This window comes from Gobius niger (assembly GCF_951799975.1).
Source record: "Gobius niger genome assembly, chromosome: 18".
Lineage (NCBI taxonomy): Eukaryota > Metazoa > Chordata > Actinopteri > Gobiiformes > Gobiidae > Gobius > Gobius niger.
This window is the reverse complement of record NC_136869.1, coordinates 12,222,760-12,237,387: the sequence shown is the minus strand read 5'-3', so window position 1 is coordinate 12,237,387 and position 14,628 is coordinate 12,222,760. Positions and strand designations below refer to the sequence as shown.

The following is a 14,628-nucleotide window of genomic DNA, read 5'->3' as shown; positions in this document are numbered from 1 at the left end:
GAAATCAATGAAACAATTTACTATATATTTAATTAATGAAGACACAAAGGGTGTAAATAACAGAAGTTGAGGGCAGTCTCTCCAAGAGGAAGCTGCTGTTACTGCACTTTACACTCACGCCAGAGCTGTGAGGACTTGTTCTTTCTTACAGACCTGGGACATCATGGCACCTGGAAATCTGGTTTATCAAATAATACTAGTTTTGCTCCTTTGTTCAGGTGAGCATTGTGTTATATTGTGCTGACTCTTGTCTGTTTCCAGGTAAAAAGAAGTGAGGTAAATATTAATGTATTTGTTTCTGTGGTGACTTTGATTTCAACACAGAACTCTTGTTGTGTGGTGAATAGAATAGAAACGGTAACATTATAGTTATAGTGATTGTGTAGTGAATGTTTTTGTAAATTAAAAATGCAATGCAAAATAACAATAGGGCTTTATGATGAAATGTTTGGATTTAAACTTCTGTAGAACATCCTTATTGCTTTTCACTAAATATCATTTAATACATATTCTTTTCAGATGATGCAGTGGGCTGGTACTGGTGGTGTGGAGAAGATGTGACTATTAATACACCGACTCCAATGGAAGCTCTGAGTGGATCCTGTCTGAATATACCGTGCACATATACAGACATAACAATAGACACTGCACAATCCTTCACTGGCATTTGGTCTAGAAACACTCCTGCATATGATCAAAATGCAGATAATGTGATTTCTGTCAGTGGCAGCAAGTCTTACCCCATGGACATCACTGGGAACCTGATGAACAGAGACTGCACCACAACGTTCCATGATTTAACCCAGCACTATGAGGACAAGTATTACTTCAGAATAGAGAACGGACCTAATAAAGGAACAGCTAAATGTTCATATCTTCAAATAAGAGTCAGAGGTAAGGCACATTTATTCTGTTTCTAAGAAAATGAATGCTTGAAACAATATTAATATATTTACTTGCAATTGACCTCTTAGTATTTTTTCCAACCTAAGCTTGATTTTCTTTTGTGTGAACATTTCACATTCAGCTACAGCAAAGGACTGGAGTGAATGTTGTCATTACTTCTCATTCATCACTTTACAGCTGGTTTCAATGGTTCACGATAAAGGGAATTTTGGAAACATAGATCCAAGAGCTTTGATAATAAGAACAATAATGCATTGGTTTTATATAGCGCTGTCAGTACAGTGTAATACGATGCTAACCTGAACAAAGCAGCAAAAGTAATTTTATTTGATAAACCAGATTTCCAGGAGCCATGATGTCCCAGATCTGTAAGAAAAACAACCAATCACTTTACTGGTGATGGTGGAGACTGGCAACCAGAGCAAGTCCTCACAGCTCTTGTGTGAGTGTATTTGAGAGCAGTAAACAGCAGCTTCCTCTTGGAGAGACGGCCCTCAACCTCAACCCAATTTTTTACGGCCTTTGTGTTTATATATTCATAACATTAACATATATTAAATTGTTTCATTGATCTCTTGTAAAAGCGAAGAGTTACAGTTTATTATTATTCGAGAAAGCTTTAAGGTTAAACAGGATCAACGTGCGTGAGATGAAGGAAAAACAGTAAATCATGTAGTGGTTGCAGGGGTGGATCTAGAAAAAAAAAATCATGGGGTGGCAACACAATTTACAATGTCAATTGTTAATAGCGGGGGTACGCAAGTTTTGCTTGGTTGCCAGGCAAATTTTTCATTGAGATGCAGGCTGAGCCTCCCAAAATGATATACTAATAGTAGCATTGTCCATAATATAAGTGGGGGGCTTCTGACTCAAGTTAAATTTTAACTTTATTTAGAAATAAAGTTGTTGTATTCTTTGTCTTGTCAAAAAAGTTCTAACTGAGAATGAGCCTCTGTGAGCACCCCAGTAGCTTCTAGAGCAGATATGAGACATCACATGACATCAATGGGGTGGCAGCTGGGGTAGCAAGACCTTCACTTGGTGCCACCCCTCTAGATCCGCCCCTGAGTGGTTGCAAGAAAAACGTACAACCACAACATGACGCTACATGCAGCGCTGGACACTCACAGATGCTATACATTGCATTATTTATTCACAACAAACTCGGTGATGGTAAGCCACTCTTGTAGCCACTGGTGCCCTGGGCTAGACTGACAGAAGCGAGGCAACCAGTCCATGCAATCGACCCCTCAGACCACCAGCAACCACTCACTCACTCACTCACTCACTATATTTATTCAGGCCTAACGTACATGTTTTTATTTAAATCGGAGAGCCCGGAGGAAACCTACACAGACACACAGAGAACATGCAAACTCCACAGAGAACGGCCCCGTCCAGGGTTACCGCCCCTATATCCTCAGACCTGCCTCTTACTTTTGCTGGAGCAGGATATCACCAGCTCGTCTCCATAGATGCTTTACATTGACTACAGATAATCAACATTAGGTTCTTTCCCAAATGCTTTTTGCTTTGTTTTCGCTGCAAATATAGTGATTGCGGCATGTTTGTTATAAAGGTTTAGTTGCTCTTGTGACGTTTTATCCTGGAGTTTTCTTTTTTTTAATTGTATCTGTGCACTGCACAACACTGCACAACTGCTGCCATTACTTTATGTTGGTAAAATATATCAGAGGCTGTAATTTCACAGATTTTCCCTGGAGCCCTTCAATAAAAGTCTCTGGTGAACAGACTGAGGCAGAGGTGGTGACGATAACCTGCTCCGCTGTCACTCCCTGTCCCCACGCCCCTCCTCAGCTCACATGGGACCTCCACCAAGGCACTTCTCACATCACAGAGACCAATATCACAGAGAAAAACCCTGACGGGACGATTGTCACTAAAGCCAAACTGAGCATCACTCTGACTGACTCCCATGATGGAAAAATGATCAAATGCTCTGCTGTGTATCCAGTGAGGAGAGGAGTCAGCAAAATGTCAGACAGTAACATCACTCTCAGTGTCACATGTGAGTGAACCACTGGAGCCAGTCTGTTGTGTTGATGCCACTGCTCTAACGCTGCCTGTGTGTCCTCAGATGGTCCTAAAGACACCTCGGTGCGGGTCAGTCCGTCTGGGACACTGTCCACAGGTCAGTCAGTGACACTGAACTGCTCCAGCAGAGCCAAGCCTCCCGTCCAGAAGTTCACCTGGTTCAGAAACAGCTCACAGGGACCAGTCTCTGTCAGTGAAGGAGACACTTATAACTTCAACTTCACTGAAGATGTGGACTTTTACTGTGTGGCCTCAAACGCACTCAGGACTGAAACATCTCCCGTCATCCATCTGAGTGTAACAGGTATAACCACTCCCTAAAACAAGGTGAGGAAACATATAAAGTTAGTCACTAGTTCATTTGCTGTTGATTTTTTCACAATAGTGGGAAACAACCATGTCCCGTGGGAGGCCATTCTTGGAGCAGTTATCGGAGTCCTGGCCGTCGTCTTCCTGGCTGTGTCTGTGTGGTGAGAAACCTTAACTATAACAAACTGAACAGAAGCACTTGTGCAATTAATATCTATTAGGAATTTAAATTTGTTGCTTTTTATTGACACCATTTATTCCACATTTCAACAGGATGAAATAATGTTCATGTGTTTTTTCTTCCAGGTGTTTCAAAACAAAATGTCAGATTCAAAAAGACAAACCGGTGAGCTGTGCACTTCTATACAAGAATGTTTTAGGGCAGAATGGAAATGACAAATGCTTATTAATATGATCTTTTTAAAATCTTGTTTCGCAGCAAGCAGAAGTTGTACAACGAGAAGAAGAAAACATCCATTATGAAGAAATTGGCTTGTCTAAGTTAAAACCTAAAGAGGCTTCCAATCATGAGGAGAAAGAGGACCCAGTTTACTCCCACGTCCAAGTGTCCCAGGCCAAACCTGCAGAAGACACTGTACATTATGGAGAAATGAACTTCTCGAAGTTCAGTCCTAAAGTGGTCCCTGAGAAAGAGCTGGAGGAGACGGTGTACTCTCAGGTTCAAGGGTCAAACTCGAACAGTGGCGAACAGTTTAGTGACGGTGTAGACGATCTCTATGCTAAGGTGAAAAAGAACTGAAGTTTTTCAGTAAAAATTACTGAAAATTCTACAATTTGGATCATGTCATGTTGCAACCGACACTTCTGCTTTGCAACACCTACACTTAAGTGTAATGTAGTGTCAATAATGTGCAAAGTCTTGTTCCTAAACATACCTGGATTGTGTTTTGTTTATTTGAGCAAACCAGTTTCCGATGATGACTCTCATTTACTCTCATTTCCATAATTTATAAAAAAGAAAAAAAATGCACAGTTTAGCCTCTCTTGATTCCTAAGATTTAGATCTATGCTCACAGGCTTTTACCATTTGTTTTTAAAAGAGCACAATAGACCTGCTCTCTGCTGCCATCTGCTGGTCTGATCTGCTCAGTCAAGTCCATTTCTATATAATCTGCACTGGACAATTGTCAAGTATCCAATATGGACGACACAATCTACACACCAACGAAGTACTGAGGGTTTTAGATGCTATAATATTATATATTCAAACTCAATTGAATTTTTGCTTGTTCAATGAAGAAATGTGCTTCTTTTTTTAGCTTCTGTGATTTGTTTGTTGCTGTTCACTTTGATACAGTGAAAATCATGCATTATTGAGAAATCACATTTGAAAAGCTGGTCTTAATTTGTCGATGAAGAAATTGCTGGCTTTGTCTTCACCTGGGAAAGAGCCGTACCTGATACAAAGGGCTGGGTACAAATCCAATCCAAACTGCTGCACAACAAACAAGTGGCTCCACAAAATGTCATTAATCAAAGGGACATCTTCTGTTAAAAAGTACAAATACCTGATGAAAATTAGTATTGGAAAATCTGAATGAACCTGATTTCTGTTTTATGTTAAGTTTTGATGACTGTTGGGGTCCATTCACATGGTTTGACAAATAAAAAATCTTGCATCTTAACCAAGTTTTTATGTGACATTCTTGGAGGCTAAAATCCATCACAACACAATCTCAAGTTTGTTGCAACTGTGTGGTTTGATGAGTCTGCGAGATGGATAGTTTTACATGACCAGTTACTTTTTTTAGGTAAACAGAAGTTGAGGGCTGTCTCTCCAAGAGGAAGCTGCTGTTACTGCACTTAAATTCACACAAGAGCTGTGAGGACTTGTTCTGGTTGCCAGTCTCCACCATCACCAGTAAAGTGATTGGTTGTTTTTCTTACAGATCTGGGACATCATGGCACCTGGAAATCTGGTTTATCAAATAATATTAGTTTTGCTGCTTTGTTCAGGTGAGCATTGTTTTATATTGCACTGACTCTTTTCTGTTTCCAGTTTTTGGGGGGTTTGGAAAAAAGGTAAATGTTAATGCATTTTGTTTCTGTGGTGTCTTTAATTTCAACAAAGAACTCATGGGCGGCAAAAGAAAAGCTAGATTCTTGTGGTATTGATTAAGATAGATAATGAGTTAAAACTATCATTATCTAAGTTTTGTGTAAATGAAAAACAGAAAGGCCATTGGTATTTGTCAAAAATTCTACGTAAAACTTCTATATCTATCTGTACCTATGATTAAATGGATTTGTATGTTTTTTCAGATTATGCTATAGCGGCGTGTTCTGAAGATGTGACTATCAATACACCGAGTCCAATGGAAGCTCTGAGTGGATCCTGTCTGAACATACCGTGCACATATACACTCAGAACAATAGACTATACACAATCCTTCACTGGCATTTGGTCTAAAAACACTCCAGTATATAATCAAAATGCAGGTAATGTGATTTCTGTCAGTGGCAACAAGTCTTACCCCATGGACATCACTGGGAACCTGATGAACAGAGACTGCACCACAACGTTCCAGGATTTAACCCAGCGCTATGAGGACAAGTATTACTTCAGAATAGAGAACGGACCTAATAATAAAGCAACAGCTAGAAGTTCGTATCTTCAAATACGAGTCAGAGGTAAGGCACATTTATTCTGTTTCGTAGGAAATGCTTGAAACAATATTAATATATTGACTTGCAATTGACTTTGTAGTATTTTTTCCAACCTAAGCTTGATTTTATTGTGTGTGAACATTTTACATTCAGCTACAGCAAAGGACTGGAGTGAATGTTGTCATTACTTCTCATTCATCACTTTACAGCTGGTTTCAAAGGTTCACGATAAAGGGGATTTTGGAAATATAGACTCACATGAGCCTTAGCCCTGTTCAGAGGACGTTATAGTGAATTCTTTCAGCCACACTGCAGATTGCAGAACAATTTACCCATATTAATTGAAAACATATATGTACACGGCTATTCATTTCATTACAGGCGGTTTTGATTCGGTGTAGCTTTTGCTGGAGCAGGACATCACCAGCTCGTCTCCATAGAGAGATGCTTTACTTTGACTACAGAAAATTAATATTATCAATTATTTTTAATGTTTTTTTTTTTTTTTTTAACTAGCTGTATATATAATGATTGTTGGCATACTTGTTATAAAGGTTTAGTTGCTCTTGTGAAGTAGCATTATAACCTGGAGTGTTTTATTCCATTTGTGCACTGCACAATGATATTACCCAGACTCCAGTGATGCCGCCATCAGGTTGTAACTTTCACAACTTCATTGGGAGTTTCTGCCATTACATTATGTTAGTAAAATATCAGAGGCTGTAATTTCACAGATTCTCCCTGGAGCCCTTCAATAAATGTCTCTGGTGAACAGACTGAGGCAGAGGTGGTGACGATAACCTGCTCCGCTGTCACTCCCTGTGCCCACGCCCCTCCTCAGCTCACATGGGACCTCCACCAAGGCACTTCCAACATTACAGAGACCAACCCAGACGGGACGCTCACTACTGTTATCAAACTAAACATCACTCTGACTGACTCCTATGATGGAAAGGTCATAAAATGCCCTGCTGCGTATCCAGTGAGTGGAGGAGTAAAGGCGACAGAAGAGAACGTCACCCTTAATGTCACATGTGAGTGAACCCTGTGAGGTCATTTTAATAGAGCTGAAAAATACAAGATGGAAATGAGAGGTGAGACGTCTTAACCATAAGATGTAGAAATGGTGAACAGAGCAGTGAGACCAGTTTGTGTGCACATGCACAAAATTATTGGGTGCAACAAGATATTTTCTTCAGATGCCAAGAAACAAATGAGGAAAAACGTCAGTCAGTTCCTCGTCATTAAGTGTCATAAAACTTAGTGTTGGTGTTATATTAACATTAACACAACATACTTTTAGTATGGGACAATAACAACCTAAATTAATAAAGAAGGCTTACATCCTTTGTTTTTAAGTTAATTTTCAAATATAAAATGTATGGTTATAGAAACTGCATGAATGAAATATGTATTGTTTAGGTGTTGGCATTGAACCTTGTGCTTAGGAAACTTTAGGGCAGTTCGAAAGCTTATGCCTGATTATGTCCAGATGCACAAACACAAAAATCTTACCAATATGTCAATCTGGAGACCTGATTAAATATGCATATGTATGTCTTAACAATATCTCTTTATGATGATAAAACTTAATTAATCTGCAAATAAAGAAAGTAATATGTAATTGAAGACGTAGCGTCTCCTTATCCCCATTGTATTCAATTGATCATCTGGTGGAAAACATTGTATTTAAGCAACAACATCTTTTTCTTTCTAATCGTGATGTGCAAAGCAGGAACAGGACACAAAATAAATAAACAGGCTTAGTTCACTCTACAGGAGTTACAAAGGAGTAAAATTATGAAATAAATGAATGTAAAGCAACACATTTTGGTCTTTACCTCATCCATCTGTGTGTCCTCAGATGGTCCTAAAGACACCTCAGTGCGGGTCAGTCCGTCCGGGACACTGTCCACAGGTCAGTCAGTGACACTGAGCTGCTCCAGCAGAGCCAAGCCTCCCGTCCAGAAGTTCACCTGGTTCAGACGCAGCTCACAGGGACCAGTCTCTGTCAGTGAAGGAGACACTTATAACTTTAACTTCACTGAAGATGTGGACTTTTACTGTGTGGCCTCAAACGCACTCAGGACTGAAACATCTCCCGTCATCCATCTGAGTGTAACAGGTATAACCACTCCCTAAAACAAGGTGAGGAAACATATAAAGTTAGTCACTAGTTCATTTGCTGTTTATTATTTCACAATAGTGGGAAACAACCATGTCCCGTGGGAGGCCATTCTTGGAGCAGTTATCGGAGTCCTGGCCGTCGTCTTCCTGGCTGTGTCTGTGTGGTGAGAAACCTTAACTATAACAAACTGAACAGAAGCACTTGTGCAATTAATATTTGTTCGGAAATTTAATTTGTTTCTATGTAAGTTAAGATGTATCATTATTTATTCCACATTTCAACAAATAAGCAAAGGATCAAATAATGTGCTTTTTCTTCCAGGTGTTTCAAAACAAAGCATCAGATTCAAAAAGACAAACCGGTGAGCCGTGCACTTCTACATTTGAGCCAATAAATTTACACACCCTGGTGGATTTTTTGGCTATTTTTGAGAAGAATATGAATGAAAACAAAACACCTTTTTTTCACTTTTGTTTTGCAGCAAGCAGAAGTTGTACAACGAGAAGAAGAAAACATCCATTATGGAGAAATTAACTTTTCTAAGTTAAAACCTAAAGAGGCTTCTAATCATGAAGAGAAAGAGGAGACAGTTTACGCCCAGGTCCAAGTGTCCCAGGCCAAACCTGCAGAAGACACTGTACATTATGGAGAAATTGACTTCTCTAAATTCAGTCCTAAAGTGGTCCCTGAGAAAGAGCTGGAGGAGACGGTGTACTCTCAGGTTCAAGGGTCAAACTCAGCGAATAATGGACAGTTTAGTGACGGTGTAGACGATCTCTATGCTAAGGTGAAGAAGAACTAAGGTTATGTTTCGGCCGGAAAATGATACGATTTAGAAAATGTCATGTTGCATCTGACACTTCTGCTTTGCAACACCTACACTTAAGTATTGAATATCAGTGTAATGCTCTGTGTCAATACTGTGCAAAGTCTTGTTCCTCTTGTCAGAAACGTGCTTGGATTGAGTTCAGTCTCTCCTGATTCCTCACCGACAGAAATCACAACAAGGATAAGATTTAAAATGTTTTCTAACAGAACAAAGGGAGACAGTTGGATTGAGAGCCACTGTAAAAACACAGGTGTATATGTCTTGTTCTTTTGTCTTTTGGTTTAAGGGCTTGTTTTGTAAGTATTATTTTAGTGGACGTCATTTACTGCTACTAGGCCTACGCTCTATTTTGAGTCTTTGGTTTTTGGTCTGTAATATTATTTCATATGTCTACTGTGACTGTGTGTGTGTTCTTGTACTTACGACATTGTGAGGACCAGTTTGAGTTTTTAACCAACAGAGGACATTTTTGTAAAGTGAGGACATTTTGGGTGGTCGTAACATAGATGTGGTTTTAGGGATAGGGTTGGAATTGGGTTTAGATTAGGGTAAGGGTTAGGTAATACATTATGTCTATGAGTGTCCTCACTAAAATAGCAGTACAAGATTGCGTGTGTGTGGTGAATTTATAATGATAAAAAAAGAAAAAAGGAATTGACAATCATGTGCTAGGCTCATTCTAATGTGGTCATGAACAGTTACATAGAAATACAAAAAGGTGAGCTGTTTATATTTTATTATTATAGATATTTAACATATATTAACATACATTATTTTATCACATTTTAACACAGTTCAGTAAAAACAGTAAAATGCACCCCTGTAGATTAGGGCCTGTCTGCACTTGGTAGTTTATGCCACATTTCGATTACAGACTTCTTTGTTGGACATTTTAACACAGAGCAGCTTAAAAAGTACTACTTCTTGTTAACCGTAGCGTAGAGTTCACTCATGTCCTCCGTGGGTTGTGTGTTTTCTGGTTTTGGCACTTGGACTTGAGCGTAGACGGTCTCCTCCTGCGCTGCTTCCGGCGCCACTTTGGGACTGAACTTCTGAAAGTCGATTTCCCCATAATGTACACTTTCGTCCGCTTCTGCTGCTTCGCCAGGCTCCTCAAGTGGCTCCGTCTGTGATTTATATTGACAAATTTATATTAACAAATGTAGAATTCAGTCGTCTTTTCCTCACCTCATTATCAGCACTCACCTGCGTTTGTCCCGAAGCCTGACGTTTTGATCTGAAACACCTGGATAAATAAAGGCAGGACATTTAGAGTTTTGTTCCTTATGCATAAGAGGAACACAACTTCCCAATTTACAGCTTCACAGTGAAAAGTATAGAACAAAAGTAAACCTGCACTGAGACCATATGCCTGGATACTTACCAGACAAACACAGCCAGGCACAGGACTATCAGGAGTCCAATACCTGCTCCAAGTATGACCTCCCACGGCACAGCAGGAGGTGGGGGTGGTGGGATTACTGCAAAAACAATATTTAAATATATACTAAATGTAAAGTCATACTGCGGGACATTCTAGGTTCTGCATCCTTCAATTAGCAAATCACAACTTATCGGTGAATAAAAATGTCGTGCTCTAAGGATCAGCTGACGGACTAGATTAAACAGTTGCAAACAAGAGTACAAGTTTTAATGTAACCAAGGCAGGGCTCTGTGCTACCTACCAGTTTTTTGTTGTTGGAAACACTATTTTACACTGCCCTTATACATTGTGTAATATGTGCTATGTAACAATATGTAATAACCTGAATTATGGTTTACTGTGACAAAGGGGCGCCATTTTGTGTGTGACAATGTGTATCACAGAGAAGTTCCGTTTGTGTGAGGAATAAATGTCTGGTGAGAACTCTACTTGTCAGTCTGCCTGCCCATTTCGACCCATCGTGGCCTGCTTCCTCACAATTACATACACAATGGAATAGTTTGGAGGTACATAATGCAATAAGGCATAAGACCGTAACTCTGACCAGAAACTTAACCCCTTATTCCATTGAGTATGTACTACATAGGTACTAGTTATTACAAAGCAGATTACACTGTTCAAAATGTAATGTAATGTAAAATGAAGTGTAACCTTTTTCTTCTCTTCATTACTTGTCATATATGCTTACCCTCAACCCTCCCACCCATTTTTAATTTTTAATGTACTTTACCTATACTCAAATTAATGATTGCAGATGAATGATTCCTGACTCCATTTGAGGCCACACAGTAAAAGTCTCCGTCTTCAGTGAGGTTGAAGTTATAAGTGTCTCCTTCACTGACAGAGACTGGTCCCTGTGAGCTGTTTCTGAACCAGGTGAACTTCTGGACGGGAGGCTTGGCTCTGCTGGAGCAGCTCAGTGTCACTGACTGACCTGTGGACAGTGTCCCGGACGGACTGACCCGCACTGAGGTGTCTTTAGGACCATCTGAGGACACACAGGCAGCGTTAGAGCAGTGGCATCAACACAACAGACTGGCTCCAGTGGTTCACTCACATGTGACACTGAGAATGATGTTACTGTCTGACATGTTTTTCCCTCCACTCACTGGATACACAGCAGAGCATTTGATCTTTAGTCCATCATGGGAGTCAGTCAGAGTGATGTTCAGTTTGGTTTTAGTGATAGTTGTCCCGTCAGGGTTTCTCTCTGTGATATTGGTCTCTGTAATGCCATTAGTGCCTTGGTGGAGGTCCCATGTGAGTTGAGGAGGGGCGTGGGGACAGGGAGTGACAGCGGAGCAGGTAATCGTCAACACCTCTGTCTCGGTCTGTTCACCAGAGACTTTTATTGACGGTTTCCAGGGAGAATCTGCACAATTATTGAAAACGTTAAGTAATAATCATTTAAAAGGAGCAACTGTAAACCACTGACCATTTGAAGTCACTAAAATCACGTGTTACCTACTTTCGCTAAATATTAGTATTACAAAATTAAACAGTTAAAACTCTTACCTTTCACTGTTATTTGAAGACCGTCACAAGCAGCTGAGGCCAGAAAAGGTCCGTTTTCAATCCTGAAGAAGTATAAGTCTGAATACGCAGTGGTTAAATTTGAAAACAAAGTCGTGCAGTCCTTCTGTGTCAGGTCTCCAGTGATGTTCATTGGATAAGTGTTGTTAGGGAGACTGCCGTTAAAGATCACATTTTCTTGATTTGGGCCAAAATTGTGACTTTTTTTAATCCAGACTCCAACAACTGATTTAGAAACATCAAAATCTGATTCAGGGTTAGTGGTAAAGGTGCATGGGATTTGTACACATGATCCACTTAAAGCTTCAAGACGTCCTGGTGTTGTTGCATTCAAATGTGCACTGCAGGCGTCTAAAGCACCTAGAAAACATATTTACAAATCAGTAAAACAAACTTTACAGTAAAGCTGCATATTCAATCAGTTACAATTAGCAAAAATCAGACAGATATTTTTTTTTCTGTTGCAAAATTTCTTCCGCAAACAAAATAGGAGGATATTATATTCTTGTCATTTTTACCTCTAAAAGCATGTGGTTGTATTAATTTATCAGTTCATATTTCAGTCTTCTCACATAAATGCTCCCGACATGTTTAGATGTTAAAAGCTCCCTGTGGATCTTGACTGTGCCGCCCTACTTCATCTTTATAAGGTGAACACTGCCATCAGTAGCTTACCGGGACAAAGCAGTAACATCAGTATCACTTGAGTTAATATGCTCACACACGGCGCTGCCATGATCCTTCTTAACATCTGCTAAAACACAAATCAGCACTACAATAAACGTTGATCATTTAAATATTAACTTCACAAATAACTGTGAACTTACCCACAGAAGAAAACCATCTACAGGATCCTCACAGCTGTGCAATTTGAACTTAAGAGACAAGCTTCCTCTTTACACTTGAGGGGCTGAACCACAAAATGCTAAATTTGTGTTAATGAGAATCCAAACTCCTATAATTCCTGCACAAAATGTCTATGACAACAAACTAGTACGCGATATGAATTTGTATAACTTTAAAATGTATGGTACAATTACAAAATATACCAAAAATAACCTCCTTGCATAGAATAATGTGTAGGAAAAAGATTGTTCTTTGTTCCATTCAAACAACTCTCCATCAACATTAACTTAAACACAAATGCAGTTCAAATTGACGAGTTGTTTTTGGCCCTAATATCATCTAATAATTTTCATGCAGATCTCTTACCGTAGAAGCCGATATACGCGTCCACTGTGGTAAAGCCGAGAGTTGCTGAACGAATAAAGTTTCAGCTGTTGCGTTGAACTTCCACATTTCATCAGTACTTCTCCCATGAGGTTAAATAATTTTGTACAGAAATGCTCTGCAACAATTGGCCACGTTTTTGCAACATGTGGATGAATACTAAGACACTGATAGATCGCATTGTCTGAGAACGTTTACCTCAAGTGAACACACAAATACAATCATGCCTTAGTGTTTCTATAATGTTGTATAATTGTTTCATGTGGACAGAGCCAGTAACTGCAGAGATACTATCAATACATGACCATGAACCAGGTTAAAAACAGCTGGTCAGGTCTCTGTGCCCAAAGAATGAGATCAGCAATGACCAGGTTATTCCATTAATGGATGGATTTCTTGAGCCTCTTGATCAGTGTTGGGATGATTAAACAAGGCCAATAGCTATAGGAGAATTATAAAATTACATTATATGTGATATTGACCCCTCCTGGAACCTCCACCTTAACGTGGTGGAGGGGTTTGAGCGCCCCGAATGATCCTGGAGGGCTCTGTTGTTGGGGGCTTCGTGCCCCTGGTAGGGTCTAAGTGACGGGTCAGACAAAGAGAGGTTCAGAAGCCCCTTATGAGAGACCAACAGGCCCGGTTAATCGCGAGACCATTCTTCTGTGGACCCACCACCGGCAGGAGGAGCCATAAGGGGCTGGTGCATAACCCGGAAACGGAAAAGTGGAAGAAAATGGATGGATATATGTGATGTTGAAACTGGAAAAAATGAATAAAGGTGATTCCTACCTGCTTCTAACAGCATTCAAATGTCACCAATGTGGGGATAGGGTGACTATAACAGCAGAGATAATACAACGTAATTTGCAGAGGAGTGGTCAATTCTCAGTGAGGAGGTTTGATTTTTGAACAAACGCATTTCTTGGATTGAAGTCTGCATGTCTACTTCCTGTTTAAGTATTTGCCACATACAATCCATGAGACACTGAACTACTCAGTATAAACTAATCAAGTGTATGCTACGTTTTACTACCATTATTTTTAGCCAAATGAGCGGATGAAAATCCTATCTGTCTGCTTGCACTTTGCTTGTATGGGGAATTCCAAACACTCCCTCAGGCTGCCCAGAGTCACGACTTAAAGTGATCATCTGTAAGTTTGCAAAGTGAGGAGAGATAAAGTGAAATCTGAAAGTAAACAATCAAATTCCTCCCCACCTTAACCAGAAAGCCACCCCTAGTTTGCAAAATGAAAGCGAGCAGGAACAGAATTTCCAAAAGTAAACGATCAAGCTCCTCCAACCTCCTCCCTCCTGATTGGACCTGACAGGCTGGTTCACAGAAAAAGCTCGTCTCATTGGTCAAAGTGGTATCCCAGGGATTGAGATTAGTTGCTGAAATCAGTGAAAGGAGTAACTTAAGAAAAAAATATTATCTAATTTTACTTAATGTTACCTCAAATTTCACACCCAGGCGGTCAAGTAGATACAATCTATTAAATTCGTAAAACATTTAATCTTACAGACTATCACTTTAAGAGCTGAGTGTTTTCTCTGTTGCACTT

At 39.8% G+C, this 14,628-nt stretch overlaps 3 protein-coding genes and 1 long non-coding RNA gene across 4 annotated transcripts; 2 read left to right on the top strand and 2 right to left on the bottom strand.

Annotated features, from left to right (window-relative positions):
* Positions 1-161: 161 nt before the first annotated feature.
* On the top strand, positions 162-4,030 carry LOC306977903 (sialoadhesin-like; the record flags this gene model as incomplete). The annotated part of the gene is made up of 7 exons (XM_079576342.1): positions 162-218; positions 520-894; positions 2,618-2,935; positions 3,005-3,265; positions 3,347-3,431; positions 3,577-3,616; positions 3,710-4,030. Exons 1-7 carry the CDS (start codon positions 164-166, stop codon positions 4,028-4,030), a joined length of 1,455 nt encoding a protein of 484 aa, XP_079432468.1. The 5' UTR covers positions 162-163.
* A 1,738-nt stretch (positions 4,031-5,768) lies between these two features.
* LOC306977902 (sialic acid-binding Ig-like lectin 8) lies at positions 5,769-8,828 on the top strand (the record flags this gene model as incomplete). The annotated part of the gene is made up of 6 exons (XM_079576341.1): positions 5,769-5,922; positions 6,633-6,932; positions 7,763-8,023; positions 8,105-8,189; positions 8,348-8,387; positions 8,508-8,828. The coding sequence occupies 6 exons, from the start codon at positions 5,769-5,771 to the stop codon at positions 8,826-8,828; spliced, it is 1,161 nt and encodes a 386-aa protein (XP_079432467.1).
* Positions 8,829-9,702: 874 nt separating this feature from the next.
* Positions 9,703-10,356, bottom strand: LOC306978016. Its single transcript, XR_013793874.1, has 3 exons — positions 10,240-10,356; positions 10,062-10,101; positions 9,703-9,982 (listed from the first exon to the last, which is right to left on the bottom strand). It is a non-coding gene; the product is annotated as an uncharacterized lncRNA (long non-coding RNA).
* A 659-nt stretch (positions 10,357-11,015) lies between these two features.
* LOC306977900 (B-cell receptor CD22-like) lies at positions 11,016-12,076 on the bottom strand (the record flags this gene model as incomplete). Its single annotated transcript, XM_079576339.1, has 3 exons — positions 11,016-11,287; positions 11,357-11,671; positions 11,815-12,076. Coding segments are annotated over 3 exons (849 nt in total), but the record flags the coding sequence as incomplete, so codon positions are not given.
* Positions 12,077-14,628: the final 2,552 nt, after the last annotated feature.